General features: G+C 34.5%; 3 protein-coding genes across 3 annotated transcripts; 2 read left to right on the plus strand and 1 right to left on the minus strand.

The window, feature by feature from the left end:
- Positions 1–1,580: 1,580 nt before the first annotated feature.
- On the minus strand, positions 1,581–8,168 carry LOC128676626 (uncharacterized). The gene is made up of 7 exons (XM_053756823.1): positions 8,012–8,168; positions 6,044–7,432; positions 5,263–5,416; positions 4,472–4,733; positions 4,167–4,290; positions 2,676–2,836; positions 1,581–2,146 (listed from the first exon to the last, which is right to left on the minus strand). The coding sequence occupies exons 1-7, from the start codon at positions 8,070–8,072 to the stop codon at positions 1,925–1,927; spliced, it is 2,373 nt and encodes a 790-aa protein (XP_053612798.1). The 5' UTR covers positions 8,073–8,168; the 3' UTR covers positions 1,581–1,924.
- A 177-nt stretch (positions 8,169–8,345) lies between these two features.
- On the plus strand, positions 8,346–9,261 carry l(3)87Df (lethal (3) 87Df). The gene is made up of 2 exons (XM_053756826.2): positions 8,346–8,558; positions 8,819–9,261. The coding sequence occupies exons 1-2, from the start codon at positions 8,505–8,507 to the stop codon at positions 9,131–9,133; spliced, it is 369 nt and encodes a 122-aa protein (XP_053612801.1). The 5' UTR covers positions 8,346–8,504; the 3' UTR covers positions 9,134–9,261.
- An 834-nt stretch (positions 9,262–10,095) lies between these two features.
- LOC128676624 (xanthine dehydrogenase-like) lies at positions 10,096–18,880 on the plus strand. The gene is made up of 8 exons (XM_053756821.2): positions 10,096–10,368; positions 12,052–12,206; positions 12,318–14,433; positions 15,262–15,570; positions 15,682–16,019; positions 16,178–16,982; positions 17,257–17,424; positions 18,706–18,880. Exons 1-8 carry the CDS (start codon positions 10,300–10,302, stop codon positions 18,754–18,756), a joined length of 4,011 nt encoding a protein of 1,336 aa, XP_053612796.1. The 5' UTR covers positions 10,096–10,299; the 3' UTR covers positions 18,757–18,880.
- The last annotated feature ends 148 nt before the right edge of the window (positions 18,881–19,028 follow it).

The raw sequence follows: 19,028 nt of genomic DNA on the forward strand, positions 1-19,028 counted from the left end.
AACTGCGAGCTATTGCTTATAAAATCCTATTCACAATCTATCCTTTGTAGGTTTGTCGTGCACTATGCCTGAGATCCATTGAAAATGGTGTAAAATGCATGTCTATTTTGAAGACATGGATTTATAGTAAGCGCTGAAGCTCCAAAGGGGCTTATTGTCACCTGACGCTTTCACGCCACAGAGTACAGTATAAACAGCAAACTGATTAAGTATGTAGGTATAACAGAATTTGCCGCTACCGTTCTCTTAAAATACTGTGCATTTCCGCTACAGATTAGATCGTCCATGTAATAAGTATTCCGAGATTTACGTAATGTGATATTTTGATAAAAAGTATATCCGAACATCCAGATGGTCTTCACAGAGGATCATAGTTGAACAATTTTTATGGATGCAGTCATAACTATTGAAATACTTAAAATGAATGATAGGTAAGTAAGTACATCGGCTGTTTTTTCATCTCGAATAAATATACGATTCCCGTGAGATACTCTTACGTATGTTTTACACAAAGCAAGGAACTAATTTGTATGCAGCCATAACAATACTACCCGTTGTTTAGAAACTGTACTAGTTGACTTCTAACAAGTTAATTTCAACTTCCACTGCCTACTACGTCTCTACTCCCATGTTATAATTAAATTAAACTCCGAACAGGAAGGAATACAATCATACAATCATACTTAACGTAATTGTAAAATAACTGAATATTAAATAAATGCCGGTCCCGTATCAAAATTCTGCTCTCGAAGGTTGGAGAACGAATTGGGGTTGTCCCTACCACAATATCGTATATGCTTCGGATGCGGGGACTTAATAATAAATTCCTTTGTGTAAAAAAGGAACAAAAAATTAAAATTCCTTTCGTGTCCCTGCTTCTCCTTCAGCAGTTTTGTCATTTTGTTTAGAGGGATCTCTCATATGATATACGCAAATCCTTGTGTAACTACGCAACTATATTTATAATAGAAACGACCGATGATATTATGAAAATGCTCGTTCTCGCAAATTATTTATCGGCCACGTCAAACTTCTTGAAAAGTATTTTTTTTTGTTCGGACATTTTCCGCTTTCAATAGAGAAAGTTGCGGAAACTTGAGAAGTTTTTCATTTTTTGCTAAATACTGCTCGTATTCTTTTTATTTTGTTTACATTATCAATGAGATTGTACTTTTTCTGTTGCCATTATATGAATATCTATTTTAAATAACTAATATATCTATTCTATATAACTTTAGATCTTTGACATATAGACCCCTACATCCACTTGAATATACAATCTGGATCCACAAATGAGTGCTTGATTAGTTCAATTCTACATATTTTTTTCCTATTCAATCGGCTGGTGGATTCTAAGATACCTTTGTATCATTTTCCTCTTAAACCGATATTATCAAAGCTGTTATGCAGTAATTGTCTTCTATGATGACAATATGGCATAAATCAATATTTATTAGGTAGAAGTTAAGTACTTATCAGTAAGACTTTCTCTCATTGGAGAGAAAGTCTTACTGATAAGTACTTGTAATTAATACCTATACAAGTCTGTGATTTGGAAAGTGCATAAAAAAACTAAAAAGTTTGTTCCTAATTGCAAAAGAATTTAATAAAAAATATATATACTATGTGAAGGTAAAAAAATTAAAATTTAAGTATTTATATAACGTCAACTTCGTACGTAGACGACAGAGGATATGTATATTTAAATTTACATTGAGAGATACCAACCAGGGACATGTATGTTTGTGTATCTCTTCAAAACACTCTTACGAAACATTAGTAAAACCACTTGCGTGAAAACAACTAAATTTTTAAGTAATTTTTCCTCGAGTAATATACAGACGGAGTTGACAACATCCATATTACTGAAGAAATTAATGTAATAAAAATACAATAATCTAAAATTAATAAAGTGACACAGTATTCATTCTTCAAAGAAGAAGTATCGTACGTGTCTAGTAGCAGGATCGAAGAATTCATTATGAGGTAGGTCCAAAGCCGAAAGCGCTGTTTCGAAGTAATGCCTGGTGAAATGGAGGGCATCTTGTGGCTTCAACAAGAGCAGAGCTTGGAGGTAGTCTTTAACAGCCCCGGATAGGGCGCCATTTTCAGACACGTAGCGAGCCCCTTCCGAAGATCTAGTACTCTGTTCAAAAGTTAAAATCATTCAATCAACAATTTTTCAAAATTTTTGACAAAGCTTTAATTTTTGTCTGTAACCACAGACATTGATAAATATATGCCTAGTTACGCAAATATACACAGTTCAAATTATTTCTGTCTTTTTATAGAATATGAAATGCTAGTCACCTCGTTAAACCCGCAGCCGTCGAGCGCAGATAAACAATTTGTATGTGGTAGCCGGTTACCGAGTGTTTTTGTAAAACAATAAGGACTATGATCATTTTCCTCAAGTAATAATGGTCGCCAAACCAGTCAGGCCAAAAGGAAACTTTCCTCCTCTGAGACAAACTTTCCGTCACATTCTAAGTACTTAATGTGTACAAAAGTTTGGCTCCAACGTCGGCGGAGGTTGTATTTTTAGTTTCTACTCTTGAACTAAACCTACTACTATATTCAGTAAGTATATCAGTAATCTGGCATGTACTTTCTGACGACGATACGTTTCATTAGCCATGAACGGACGGGAAATGATATATATAGCTTATCAGTACCTTGAAATCCAAATAGTCCGAGAGCAACTGAAGGTCCTGTCGCCAAGAAGACCGCAGCGGCACGTGCGGCTCGATCTCGTCCTTTTCAGGAATGATGCGGAGCAGCGGGTTCAGGTGTAACAGGTAGTTGTTGTCAGCCCACTCGTGACTCACCATATAGCCTGTGCCATAATTCTTGTGTTTTAACTGCTTCACGGGTTGTCCACATTTAAAAATCATATTATAGAAAAAATACGTGTATGTCTGGCTAGATTAGCAGTTCTACCCACGACAGCCTGTGTTTAGTATATGTCTGTATCAGCAGTTCTACTCGCGATAACCTGTGTTTAGTGTACATATTTCTGTGTCAGCACTTCTAGACGTTTTTTTAGCCTGTGTTTAACCTCGGGTCATTAACTACATCTATTCCAAACTTCATCAAAATCGGCTCAACAGTTTAACAGTATTACAATTTTGAGTATGGATTCAGTTTGGGTATATATACACAGACACAATGTTCGTCCTTAACGTTACCCGGATTATAAATACCACGGAATTCCGACAAGTGTCATTTTCCGACATTTCATAAAAGAGAATGATTCTGTAATGAACATCACCTGTACCCTGTTTTGTGCAAATAAATGATTTTTAATTTGCATTTAAATTTAAGAAACCTACGAGTTTTTACGAAATAAAAAAAAAACTGAATTAGATCAATTTAAAAGTTTACTTGATTAACAATTTAAGAATTAGTATAATTACTCAGTTTCTATTATAACCTGTTCTGTGTGCTACTAAATAAATAAATAAGGGTTCTGTTGTACATACATTTTATATTTTCGTGTCGCGTCGCATCTCGCCACTTTGTCTCGTTCAATGAAACCAACTAGTCAGACTGTCTTTATAGGTATTAGAGGAGTAAACCACTTACACTTATCACATTTTATTCCAACAAATTCATTTCGGTCAAATTTTAACGTCGATATTTATTTACAATGGCAAAGAGAAAGTCAGTGGTTACGTAGTGGACAGAAAATAAATTCTTAATAATATTTGGTTGTAGTGATAGAAAACAACTACAATAAAATCAAAAATAAATATCTGGTCCACTACATGTAATTTATTGTGTCTTTTTCTGTCCATCTAGATTAAAGCCTAAAAGGTTTGGCACCTTAGCTTACGAGTGTATCTAAACTCGATTAGAAACTTAGATCACAGAATTAAAATCGAACAGTATATTTTCATTCGATCAAATTCAAACTAGACCTTCACAGGCACTTTTTGTCATCAATTTTTATATTTATAGTTATTTCTCACAAGCTACAAACTACTGGCATTTTGCACAACCACTGCTGAGAAGAAATGCCGAAAGAAACTCATTTGAACAGTGTTGGTCCCTATCATACCAGAAGGCCCTACCATTATTGTTTCTTACAATGTTTTTTTTTTCTAATAATATATAAAAGTCTAGTTCATATTCAATTACTAGATAGATCTAATACAATTACTTACCTCTTAGAGTGAGGATAGTCAGCGTTTGATGCACAAATCCAGAAGGTTCTATAATATGCCTTTCAATCTTACACACGAACAAGGGAGTGCCATTCACGATCGCTTGACTCACTCCCAAACATACCTGAAAAGAAAATGTATGCACATTGAAAGAAATGGCAAACTACTTAGGTACACACATACTTTAATAATGGAATAACATCACATATTAAATACATCTATGATGAGTTGCTGCTGTTCTGCGACTCAGACGGTCTTAATTCTCAAAAGCATGCTACTCTGTCACGATTAATATTTTTACTTACATAAATGCTTTCACATATCTGTCCATTCATCAGTACTGTTTCGGTCTTAATGTTCCCGCGGTAACGACGGACACCAAGATATCTCAACAGTACAACGTTGGAACCTTCCAATAAAAATTGCTTGGAGTCCTCGAATGTGTGGTATAACCGTTTGACTACATGACGCTCACCACATATACGCGTCACTTTGTTATAGTAACCGTTTTCACATATCGTTATGTAGCTTCGTCTCTCTTTTGTAATGTCACGCTTTGTTATGTATCTGTAAAATATATATAATTAAATCGATCAGCACCTATCACGACGAACTTAAACTTTTATCTTCGCTGTGGGTTGTAATTGATTGTGTTGAAGTGGGTTGAAAACGCTGTGGGTTGAAGTGAAAATTGACATGATTCTTGAGAAAGCGCTGAGATAACTTACGATTTTTATATTTAACTATTATTTCCATCCGATCCATACTTAAGAAATTATATTGAAATTGATAAATAATTAATATCGCTTAAATAGAATAATATTGAAAATAATATTTCAAAAAACAAACCGCTGAAACACTTAAATAGGCACAAAAGTAGTTTCTTCCATCTATTTGTTCTCTTAATTTGTGTAGAAATAAAAACCGTCAGAAGCACACAAAGCAACTAAATAATTAATAAAATCTCAAGTCTGTAGCAGTAATTATACCTACCTACTTATTTAGATGATGATTACTCTACTACACATAACAAGCACGTCAAATACTTTGTTCTGATGTATGTTAAGCTTTTATTAAATTAATCTATAGCACATACTCAGTTCTGTTCTCCTCCATTGTGTGTAGGTTGCAATCCACAATACTAACAAGCTTTGAGCCAGTCTTAGCACCCTCTTTTGAAGAATGAGATATCACTTGTACCAAGAATTTACCCTTGTCTTCACCAATACATTCGACGCTAATACTAATTCCTGTATAAACACATTAAATCTGTACAATCCAGCAATTATCACATGATTTGGAATCATACTTAAGACGAATGAAGCTTCAAAGATTCGTTATTTTTCGCCAACTCGATGGATGCTATGTCCGATTCATATTAGGTATATTGAAGCCCTTATTTATCTGACTAAACTATTCGAACTATTCGAATATTTGAATTGACATTGTTGTATACATACGTAATGTACAGTATTTTTTGTGAACATCGGAGTGAGACCACACGCTAGGTTAGAGCTAGCGTATGAAAATAACACATTTTCCATACTACATTCCGTCCCACCTCATACAAAGCGACAAGATAGGCATTGAAACCAGGCACACACAAAATATATTAGCGCTGTCCCGTTTTTTCTTGTTTATATACATTGTTCTTTCTTTTAGGAACGAAACGAAATATATAACGCGATCTTATTGAAATATTATTGTTGAGCTTCGCCATGGCTCACCCATGTGTCAACTGGTGCTGCCAGGAGGACTAGTCAGCTTGATTCTAATACCGTGTTTGATCAATCGGATTTTAATTTTATAAAACTAAAATAAAATAAAATATACTTTTTTATGACCTTGTCTTGATAAAGTTAACCCAATAAACCTACCTCCGACAGCGCTGCAGCAATCTATAGATGGTTTTCTAACTTTCTTTTTATATGGTGGTGCTTTAACTTCATCAACTGCAGCAACTTCTTCATCTTCGGCTTGTTCTTCATGTAGTCCGTAAATTTTTATTCTCTCCCTCATTTGCTCCTTGTAATCAATCTTATCGTGCATATCGTAGCCGTAGTCAAAATATGTATGACGCGGATCGACGTCATGACACCACCTGTAGCCATGTTTGCCAGCTCTCACTTTTTTCAATTTATTACCATGATCCTTCTTTACACAAGTGCAAGCAGGAGTAGTAGTCTTCTTTTCAGGACAAGTGCATTCTTCTACAACAGGTTTGGTATCGCAAAGACAAGGCTCTATACAATCACAAATACGTTGACATGTGCAATTTTCCGGATCACCACATGTACATAATTTCTTGGGAAAACATTTGCAGTTTGGTGAATCCTCGCATGTACATTCATTATGAATAGGACAAGTACAAACAGTTTTTGAATCGTTATCTCCACATAGAGGATCTCTGCTATCTTTCTTTTCACAAATGCAACTTTTCAGTACTTTACACACACATGTATTATTTTTGCATATACAGTCGTCTCCTTTTAAGCATGCACAAATTGGTGTTGGATCTGGTTTTTGACATTCACAAGGATCTATTTTCTCTTCATGTATGTTTTCTAGCCCTTCTTCACCGAATTCCCCCCTAAATGAAGATTCCGTGGCTGTATTATCATCAAGCTTAGGTTTTTCTTTACATTCACAGTCTGGACTGGGGAAAACTTTGGGGCGACAAATACAAGGTTTATCGACGCATGTTTCACAAGGACATATTGGTTTAATAGCATCAGGGCGACAGAGACATACGTCACTCTCTTTACAAATACATTCTTTATGCGGCTTGGTGTGACAAATACATATACTCTTAGCTTTAGAGCAAGTACATACATCAACTGTTTCCGCACCGCACTCACACGGTAATTTTACTACACAGTCACACTTGCCTGTTTTCTCATCAAAATTACATGTACAGACGATACGAGGCTTTTTAAGATCTGGATTAATTGCAAGAAACCCATCTACAGTAATAACACTTGTTTTGCTATTTTTAGGAGGTTTTGGTTTATCACAATCTGGGAAAAAATAAAAATGGAAATCGTCATCTTCTTCTTCAACTTTTTCATCAGCAGCAGTGTCAGGAACGAAATCTTTTATTTCAAAAGGCGCTTCATCTTTTTTTTCTTCAACTACTACCTCAGTATCGCTAGAATCTTGGCAAGACCATTCTGAATCCGATGACTCATCGCAAACATCACCCTCAAGATGACCACAACTTATTATTAATGTTTCATTGAATGATATTTCTTTTTTTGTTTTTTTATCTGGGAACATATCATAAATAATATGTTAGATAGGAAACTATGTTGAAGTAATAATTAACAGAATCTGAAGCTGTTGCATTGTGATCGCTGATTTAAAGTTTAACTAAGGAAAAAACGAATTTTTCATAACTATAATCGGTAGGTGGAGTTCTTAACTTCGCTTTTAAATTAGATGATAATTATGATATCTATATATATCTACACGGCCAAAAAAATATTACTGAATAAATAGTTCTTTTTTTTACTTAACAATTCTCCCGAGCATTCTTCTATAAATATAAAATGTTAGAAATGACTAACCAAAATGACCACAAACCATTACACTACGAAACTATAAACCTAACGAGTGTTAAACGGAACACCAACAAACTATCAGTCAATAAACTGGTGGCCAACATAATTTTCAAACAAAACTTTTCACTCATGTACGTTCCACCAAAGAAGTTTACGTCGACCATATAATCGTTGATTAAATCCATAGATTTAGAAGGGCCCCGCTATATTGATTTCAAATCTGACTGCGCTGCACCGTATTTGTATCTAATAAACTCACCAACCCATTATTTTTAATAAACTCACCAAGTTCGAAGGGAAATTGTTTAGACAAATCTATTAATGATATGTGAGAGATATTCTCCATTTTTTTATAAAATTATTTATGTTGATTGCATTTTTTAAAGCTTTTAGCAGTCCTTATTTTTTTAATTTTCGTTTCTCTATGTTTCAACAATGTAGATTTCATTTAGATACCTACCGATCAAAAATAGAAAATTATTTTCATGGAGGTCCGGATCTTATCGGAGCTTAATACGTGGAATTAGTAGGTACTCTGTACAAAGTACTTACTAAAGGTTGATAAATTTGTGATCAAGTCGAAAATATTAGACAATGACAGCTGACAATTGCAGTGATGACATTGACGTTTCGTTTTCACATCACAACAATCAATACAAATTAAACTAAACTACAATAATTTAAACTACAATAAAAACAAATTCATTTACACTATTTTGCAAATTATTACATTATATATTATAATTTGCAAATTAAATTACATTAAATTACGAAAACAATGGATACAGTTGTAAAAAGTATGTTAGAAGAAGATCCAGAAGAGAAGAAACAGGTAACTATAATTTTAGGTTCTAGCAGTAAATATATTTTTTTACAACCAAGTACTTATTAAAGGAAACACTTGTGATGATTTTTTAAATACCTACATAAATTATATTATACCCTTATATAAATAATAATTACTTTTTCCTTTCACGAGCAATGCATACACTTATTACTTTAATATCTATACTTGATTTCTTCAGTCATATAAAAATGTGAACCCGTTGATATCATCATACAGAAAATATATCCTGTTTTCTTTTGTTTCAGGGAATAGTTCTATTTGGTAGAGATTTATCTCAAATACCATGTTTCCGAGAAAGCTTTTTATATGGTATCGCAACTGGAGTAGGATTCGGGATAGCAGCATTTATAAAAACCTCAAAACCAATGCTGTCACAACATATTGGAGTTGGTACATTTTCAATGTCTACTTTATTATACTGGTCATATTGTAGATACCATTGGTCGAAACAGAGGTTTGATGCACAGTTACTTCAGGAAGCATTAAAAGATAAAATTCTATACGAAGGCACTGTAGTTGAAAAAGAATTAGAGAGTAAAGGTGTGTTAAAGTCAGCATAGTACATACTAATAGATTTTTAATTTGTGTTTTATATTATATTATATTAGATTAGTAGTAACAAATTATGTTGAACATTTAATAAGAATAATACTAATATTATATGATCTTGAATAAAATGTTGTATATATTTGGTGATTTTTTTTAAAATATAAATGTTTACTAATTGCTATAAAACTAAACATAACTTTTGTTTATTTAAAATATTGCTTTCACAAGTTGTAAATAACAAAATTTAAGACACAAGTGAGCGCCAAAAAAATTCAAGCAATAAAAAAAATTTTTAATGCAAATGCAAAGTTTGGGCAAACTCATTCAATCCGAAGTCAGCATACAAGGCGTACTAGTAACAATGAAGGGTCCTAGTAGTTCTACATCTGCATCTTGTGTAATTCAAACTGTTATTGGGTACCTGGTCATTCTAATCAAGTACTTACTACCTATGACATAATAGTTTACTAGCTTTAAAAGCCAACGACAGCTGAGAGGTAACAACAGCAATCCCAAAGTGGCTCAAGCTGGCGGCCTGTCGTAAAATCACAGCCGAATCTAAAAAAACAAAAATCTTCATTTTTACGCGTGGGGCCACTATGGCTATTAATGCGACGACAAGAGAAAGAACCCTCAAAAACAAAAATAGCAAATATTATATTTAGGGCAATTGCACTACTTAATAGGCAGGTACTTTTATATAGACAGGGTTTTTGTTTGCTCAGGTAGGTATGTACTTTCTAATCTACTAATATCGGCATACTATATGGCAATGCCTGCATAATTTATTTATTAAAATAACAAAGTACACATCAAGATTTCAAGTTCAGTATTAAAATATCTTATAAATAAAATTAAAGCTCATCTATCGTATCCTAACAAGCTAAACTTTCAAGAAACGAAGTAAATCTCCAAAGTAGTGACGCCCTAGCAGTAGCTAGGGCGTCAACTATAATAGTTTGAGATTTTTCCTATAGTTGTTCATATTGTAAAATCGACATTTACGACCCGTCTCTTCCTATTTCTGCCGGGTCAGACTCAGACTTGAGACTGTCAGTCTGGTCTTGGCGCCAGAGTTTAGCGCACATGTGTCATGTGATTGTACCGTCCAAAAATAACTTAATTATTTCATCGTATTAAATTCAATAAAACTAGACATTGTCTAACTTTTGTCAAGATGGATAAATTGCTAGGAGTACCCGAAAATGCTGAAAACGAACTAATATTCTTCGTCAACGGCAAGAAGGTAACAAATAAGTATTCCTTTAAAATAGACATTTAAGATAGGTGCTTAAATTGCTTTTATTATATAAGTACCTACTTAACCTATAGTTCATTTCATAATAATATCTAGGTAATTAAGTTTATGACGTCAATCTATCATTAAGCAATAGTATAGTAGTAGTAAATTGACCTTGAAAATTAATAATTAAGAATATTGTGTAAATTGTCTTTAAAATGGGTAAAAAAATATCTTTCTCATAAAATGCCCAACCCAAACTAAATTGATACTAAATTGTTTGTAATGCCAACTCCACACTGTCGCCGGATTCAAACACATGCCAACGCGAATGCGTGAACAAAGCGTAGTTAGTATGAGTGATTTCATTTACCACAATTAAAAATTAGCAATGTACTTACCTATACTGAATCTGTCAAAGTTTGGCATATTTGTAATATTATTATAAATGTTCGACGACAGTGTGGAAGTAAGGAAGGAAAGATAGCTAGTTCTTGTGTTTTGTTTACAGTTTACACCAGTGGTTTTCAAAGTGTGCCTCCAGGGCAAAAGAAAGGATTTTTTGATTAAATTTATTTTGCAAAGTCGTTATTTACTGCACACAAAATCGGTTGTAACTTTACAAGTTTAATTTTAGGGCTCTGTTAAATGCTTAGTTTTCATTAAATGATTCCATCTTCAAAGTTTGAGAACCGCTGGTTTTCACAATCAAGATAGGGGCCGAATAGTACTTACTTATTATAGTGATAAGCGAGTTGCCTTGATCTTGATTAAGTAGGTATATTAAAGGTACATTCACGTGTATTATTAAACTGTAAGTATACTCATCGCTTCTCATTTCATTGTGACACTAAAATTGAATGCAGTTGTATATAGCAATGCACGTGATTTTATATACCTTTTATGTATAACCTAGCATATTAGTTTAGTACAACTTAAAGTAACAAGGGTATTGATATCTACCCGACCATGGCGTATCCAGGTTCCGGGCCAAGGAGGGGCAAATATTTTTTTGTCTTCCGTGAAAGATCGCTAATATTACAAATGTTCTACTGCATATAGTTCTCAATGCATATAGCATTGAACGAAATAGCCCATTTAATCTATCTTCGATAATCATTTTCAGCCTGTGGGTTGAAAACGACGATCCTAATGACACGACACTTAATGACGTCAATGTTTATTACTTTTGTTAAGTAAATAATAAATAAATAATATATATTAGATATAGCTATTTGAGGTAAAGTGAGGCATTGCCTTACCCCACCGTATCTCACTGTGGGTACGTCCATGATATCGACTATCGACGTCATATCATATATCGCATTTACTTACACCGACAGGCTTTGTGAAAGGGTTTTGGATAACTTTGCGAGATATTTTTTATTTACGTATATAATCCTTCTCCTCACACTTCTCTCTTTCATCCTTTTGTGTTACCGGCTACATTCTGTACTGTCTGTGACACCAAAGCTCGAGTTCCGCTTAAAAAAAACTTAGAATTCTTTACAGATTCAGCTCTGATTTTGCTACCGACATCAATCCTCTTTGAGAATGATGTAGTTGTTTATCAGCTGTCAAGGTCGTAAAACCCTGTCTACTATCCCCTAGTCGCTTCGTACGACATCAGGAATAATATACGTCACACCTACCTCTCTTATAATAACAGCTTCCAAAAAATAATTCCAGGTGGTGGAGGCTAAGCCAGACCCCGAATGGACGTTGTTGTGGTATTTACGACGAAAGTTACAATTAACTGGCACGAAGTACGGTTGTGGCGAAGGAGGATGTGGCGCTTGTACCGTGATGGTGTCCCAGTACGTCAGGCGCAAAGATCGAATCAAGTATCCTTTTCTAAAAATACAATTAATAAAATGCAAAAGATTTACTAATTGTGTTGAATTCAAACTGTAAGTTCTTGGTTAAAAACTAATTTTCTTCAACGTTCGATACAGACATATCGCTGTGAATGCATGTTTGACTCCAGTTTGCGCAATGCACGGACTTGCTGTGACCACAGTGGAGGGCATTGGTTCTACGGAAGATCGATTACATCCTGTTCAAGAAAGACTCGCCAAAAGTCACGGCTCTCAATGCGGATTTTGTACTCCAGGCATTGTAATGTCAATGTACGCCCTACTCAGACAAAACACCAAACTGGAATATTCTGACATAGAAACCGCGCTACAAGGAAACCTATGTCGTTGCACTGGATACAGGCCCATAATTGAAAGTTTCAAAACATTCATGGATGGCTGGGAAAAAAGTTATGTAAACCCAGAAGGGACGTGTGCTATGGGAAAAGATTGCTGTAAGAATCAAAATAATAACATTAATTCAAGACTACATGATGCATCAGATTTCAAACCGTACGATAGGAATCAAGAACCCATTTTCCCTCCAGAACTAAAATTAAGTAACAAATACGATGATTCCTACCTTTATTTCCAAAGTAACAATGTAACGTGGATTAGACCAAAAAATATTGATGAAATACTGTTTTTAAAACACAAATATCCTCATGGCAAAATAGTTGTAGGTAACACTGAAGTCGGAGTAGAAATGAAGATAAAAAACAAGAATTATCCAATTTTAATTCATCCTACTTTTATAGCCGAAATGAATATTTGTCAAGTCAAAAACAATGCCATTGTGGTCGGAGCTGCTATTTCTTTAACGGAATTACAACAGGTATTGAAGTCAAAAATTAACAAAAGTCCGCGAAAAGAATTTGTATTCGAGTCCATTAACGATATGCTGCACTGGTTTGCGGGCAATCAGGTCCGCAATGTTGCTTCATTAGTCGGAAACATAATCACTGCCAGTCCAATCTCCGATCTGAACCCCATTTTGATGGCATGTTCTTGCATAATTAACGTTTATAGTTATGAGAGAGGTCACAAAAAAATAACCATTGACGAAGACTTTTTTATAGGATACAGAAAGACTGTTGTAAAAGATGATGAAGTTGTAGTTTCTGTTGAAATCCCATTTACCAAAGAGAGACAGTTAATAAAGGCATACAAACAAGCAAGACGCAAGGAAGATGATATCGCCATTGTTACCGCTGCATTCAATATAGAATTTACTGAAAACAAAACAATTTCTCATGCTAAAATGTGTTTCGGTGGTATGGGACCAAAAACTACTTGTGCTTCCGATTCTTCTAATGCACTTATTGGTCTTCAGCTGAATGAAAACACTTTAAATTTGATAATGCAATATTTAACGCAAGAATTTAATTTGACTTCTTCGGTCCCTGGAGGAATGGCAGAATATAGAAAAACACTTAGCTTAAGTTTGTTTTTCAAATTCTATACATTTGTTGTTCAACTATTTACTACGAATAATTTTATTAAAGCGCCTGAAAATCAGCTAAGTAGAGTAAACGAAGAATCTGCTAAAATACCCAGTAGTTCTCAATATTTTGACATTCGCAATGATGCAACACACCCATCGGACGCAGTTGGTAAACCTGTACCTCACGCATCAGCAATGAAACAAGCGGCAGGGGAAGCCATTTATTGTGATGATCTTCCGCATATTGAAGGCGAACTTTATTTATCTCTTGTTTTTAGTACTGAACCATTTGCAAAAATTAAAGATATAGATGCCCGTCAGGCTTTATCATTTCCCGAAGTAGTAGCATTCTTTTCAGCAAAAGATTTAAACGAAGAATGTAACAAAATGGGACCTATTATAAAAGACGAAGAAATATTCAGTAGAGAAATTGTAACAAGTCGCTCATGTGTCATAGGAGCTGTAGTTGCCAGATCTGAAAATGCAGCACGAAAAGCTAAGGATCTCGTATCAGTAACGTATGAAAAAATGCAACCTGTTATTATTACTATAGAAGACGCTATACATCATGATTCATACTTTTCGAAGCCTAGAATTTGTAAGAAAGGTAATGTCGAGCAGGCCTTCGCAAATTCACCTCATGTTTTAGAAAGTTGCATAAGAAGCGGAGCGCAAGAACATTTTTATTTAGAAACAATATCTGCTTTTGCTATTAGAAGAGAAGATGAATTGGAAATTATATCTAGCAGTCAAAATCCAGCTGATATAGCGGTAAGATAACAAATTGTATTAAGTACTAGCTTTTGCCCGCGGCTTCGCACGCATGTATTTCAGTTCTTAAAAGGAATCGAAGTAAAATTTCAGTTATTCTTTTATCGCGTATTCTAAGACTGGTAAAATTTATTTATTACTATGATTCAAATTCGTATTTTTGTCATCTTCAGTTCAATTCCCCGTTTCCCGCTACAATATCAGTTACGTATCTCGTTCCGAAACTTTTCCTGTCCCGTTTCCTATAAATTGTCCAATGTATTTTCCCGCAACGTGTTCCCCATCCCATTTCCCGCTACGTGTCCCACTCCCGCTTCTTTATTCCTTCGGTCGCCAATATAAAGACCTGAATGTCACCCTGGGGTCTGCATAAAGTGTTCTAGATCTTCGATTTTTATACCTCAACAGAAAATTATTATCAGACTGAACATTTTTTGTTAAGTCATCATTTCTATATTTCCTATAAGTAGTTTAGCTAGGCCATCGTAGTTCTCGTAGTTCTCCATCAGGTGTTCTAGTTATCAAAATCATTTATACCCTATATTTTACCCAGGCTATTAAGCCTGGGCAAAATATAGGGTATAGCTATTAAGCTATATAACAAAAAAAATCATTGGAATCCGTTCAGTAGTTCTGGAGATTAGCGTGTACAAACAGACATACAGGCAGACTTTTTTTTTCAGATTCTTACTTTATTTCTATCACTCTATCGCTAATTTTGTTTTTATGTAAATATATTTAATGTACAGAATTTTTTTCTACTGTTTTATTATATGTATTGATTACTCTTTTAATAAATATAACAAAATACCTATTATAATATTTCAGCATATTGCATCCGAAGCTCTTGGCATTCCAAATCATAAAGTTATATCGAAAGTCAAAAGACTTGGAGGAGGTTTTGGTGGTAAAGAAACGAGAGCGACAATATTAGCCCTGCCTGTGGCCATGGCTGCATACAAATTGAAAAAACCTGTCAGAGCCATGTTGGGTAGAGACGAGGATATGCAAGCTTCGGGCTACAGGCATCCTTTCCTTACTAAATACAAAGTGGCATTTAACAGCGATGGTAAAATTAATGCACTAGATATTGAAATGTATAGTAATGCCGGAAATTCCATGGATATATCATGTTCGGTAGGTTTAAAACTGTTACTTAGATTACCTACAGGTACTTATGCAATTATATAGGTATATGTACCTCATATGTAGAAGAAGACGTGTACTTTTTTACGTATTTATTTTTAGATGATCGAAAGAGCAATTGTCCACGTAGATAATTGTTATTACATACCAAATATTGAAGTTAAAGGTTATATATGCAAAACCAATTTGCCCTCAAACACGGCTTTTAGAGGATTTGGAGCCCCACAAGCAATGTTGGCCACAGAAGCCATGATCAGAGATGTAGCTGAAGCGTTGAACAAAACTTATGAAGAAATCGTCGAAATCAATATGTATCACGAAGGCCAATTAACTCATTTTAATCAAATACTGATCTATTGTACGATTGAAAGATGTTGGAATGAATGCATACAAAATTGTAATTACTGGCGAAGGAAAAAAGATGTAGAACATTTTAACAGGCAAGTTTGAGAAAATTTTAAACATCCCATAGTTAATGTTTTACTATAAATATACAATGCATACATCTAAAATTATTTACGCGACGTGTAAAATGTTAATTTTTATCATTGAACCTAATTCTAATAATTATATATTAAAAACAATATTTTTGTTACAGATCAAACAGATGGAAGAAGAAGGGATTAACGGTGCTTCCTACAAAATATGGCATATCGTTCCAAACTGATGTCCTCATGCAAGGAGGTGCTTTGTTACTTGTCTACAACGACGGCTCAGTCTTACTCTCCATTGGGGGCATAGAAATGGGACAGGGTCTTTTCACAAAGATGATTCAGGTAGCTTCCAGAGCCCTCGAGATTGACATCAACAAGATACACATTAGTGAGATGTCTACAGATAAAGTACCAAACAGTTCACCGACCGCTGCCAGTATTAGTTCAGATTTATACGGTATGGCTGTATTGGATGCGTGCAAGACCCTAAAAGAAAGAATAGAACCATACAAATTGAAAAACCGAGATGGTAAATGGGAAGATTGGGTTATGGCTGCGTATTTAGACAGAGTAAGCCTTTTCGCTACAGGGTTTTATAAAGCGCCAAAGATCGAATATAATGCAGAAAATAATAGTGGAAATTTATTCGAATATTTCACTTATGGTGTGGCTTGTTCTGAAGTGATGATCGATTGTCTGACGGGTGACCATCAGGTGTTAAGAACAGACATAGTTATGGATGTTGGAGAGAGTTTAAATCCTGCTATTGACATCGGTCAGATTGAAGGCGCGTTTATGCAAGGTTATGGTTTTCACACAATTGAAGAAATGGTGTTTTCACCTACTGGCGAGATTCTATCCAGAGGCCCCGGGGCATATAAAATACCTGGATTTTCAGATGTACCGAATAGTTTCAATGTATCTTTGCTCAAAGGGGCACCTAATCCTAGAGCAGTGTATTCTTCGAAGGTAAATAATTGTTATACCTTGCTTATCGTAGTCATAACTAAGGTACCACATAACGCACACACATGGTAGAAAGGACATGAGGAATATAAACGGATATAATTCGAGAAAACTGTAGTAAAACTTCGAGAGAAACCACTCAGGAAAATATTGGCGGAATATTCGATGTATTTTTGGTTTTTTAGATAGGAAAATCTATTGCAAAGTGTACAACTAACACAGACCATTTAGCCTTAGTGAAATGACAACTAAGTATGTATAGTTCAAAATTTTGCAGGCTATAGGCGAGCCACCGCTATTTTTGGCGGCGTCCGTATTCTTCGCCATAAAGGAAGCCATAAAGTCGGCGCGGATTGATGCCGGGGTGTCGGCGGACTTCGTACTCCACGCGCCCGCCACCTGCGAGAGGATACGCATGGCTTGCGAGGACAATATTACTCAAAAGGTAGGCTATGTTCAAGTATTTCTTCAGAAATTAGACCCTCACGAGAACTTTTTCATGTCATTTTTTATAGTATTTTTCCAAAGACACAACGAAATACAACGAGATAACACGTAGCCAAATGAGAGTTTAACATTTCCATACAACTTTATACAAAGCGGCAAGATAGGCGTTGTAAAACCGGGACACGGACACGACACAAAATATATCAGCACTTTAAAATCAAATAAACAGTTACTTTATCCCGTTTCTTCTTAAGTATTTCTAATACGCAGTTCTCTTTCATTTATTCATCATCATTAACAGCCATTTAAATGATCCCACTGCCGGAGCAATGGCCTTCCTTATGGATGGAAAAGGAGTGTGGGCTAAGCGTAATATAACAAGTTTATTGGTTAGAGAAATTAAAAATAACCCCGACTTTTAATATTAATTTCGATACAACTTTTGAACGGCTAAACCGATTTTTATGAAACATGACTAAGAACACTCGGGATAAAATTATCTATGACACAAAGAAAACTAAACGAAAATCTGTTCATCCGTAAGGGAGCTACGATGCCACAGACAGATATACAGATTACACAGATACGTTAAATTTATAACACCCCTCTTTTTGCGTACGAGGTTAAAAAAGAGCGTGACCACGCTCTTTATTGTATTAACAAAACAAAATATGTGTAGTTTAGTTTTCTGTTTACGTAATTTTCAAAGATACAAAGTAATAATAGGTACTTATTTATCTTTAGTTGCACCACACAGTCCTCTCAGTATAACCTCTGTGTCTCTGTATGACCCAAAAGTTTACTGTATGCTCTATTTAATTTTGCATGTACCTAGTATTTCGTACAATATAAATAAATACCCAAAGAAGCAATTCTTTTCTCTTGTGTCTTGTTTATGTAATACTCCTGTGCTTCCGGTTGCCAAGAAAGATTCATTTGTTTCCGATGCGTTTCATTCCACCGCCATATGGAAAAGGACTAAGATAAATTATAATCTAAACAAATGTAATAATACAGTATAAGAATAAATACAGATATAAGAAGTAATAAACACAGATATAAGAATGTAATGTTTTATATTTGTGCAAAAAACCAAAATCTAATAAAAAGTTTTGCAATGTGACACTTTCAATATGCAATATCAAGTGACACGAATCCTAGTGTCTATACTATTAATTTTAAAGGTATTTTAGTGGCTATGAATAGTGCAGTGTTATTTTTTAATAACGCAAGATGTGGGTCCATTGAGCTAATTAAATACTAAACTTGTTTGTTGCAGGTCCAACCGACTGTTGAAAAAGGTGGTCGACCGTGGAATGTGGTCGTGTAAACTTCGAATCGTATTAATTTTTATACGCTTTTTGATTATGTTTATGTTGCACAGAGTTTTATATTTACTCCGTTCTTTTATGTATTATATTTACAAATTATATTGCTAACGTACTTTAAAAAAATGTTTTATTATTGATCACATAAATTAGGAATTAAGTATATAAGAGTTGGAAAACAATAAGGGAATGCAATACACAAAAATGCAGCCTAACAATAAATATGTTCTCATAAATTAATTTTACATAAATACATAAAAACTCTAAAATTTTA

Source organism: Plodia interpunctella, chromosome 16 (assembly GCF_027563975.2).
Source record: "Plodia interpunctella isolate USDA-ARS_2022_Savannah chromosome 16, ilPloInte3.2, whole genome shotgun sequence".
Taxonomy (NCBI): Eukaryota; Metazoa; Arthropoda; class Insecta; order Lepidoptera; family Pyralidae; genus Plodia; species Plodia interpunctella.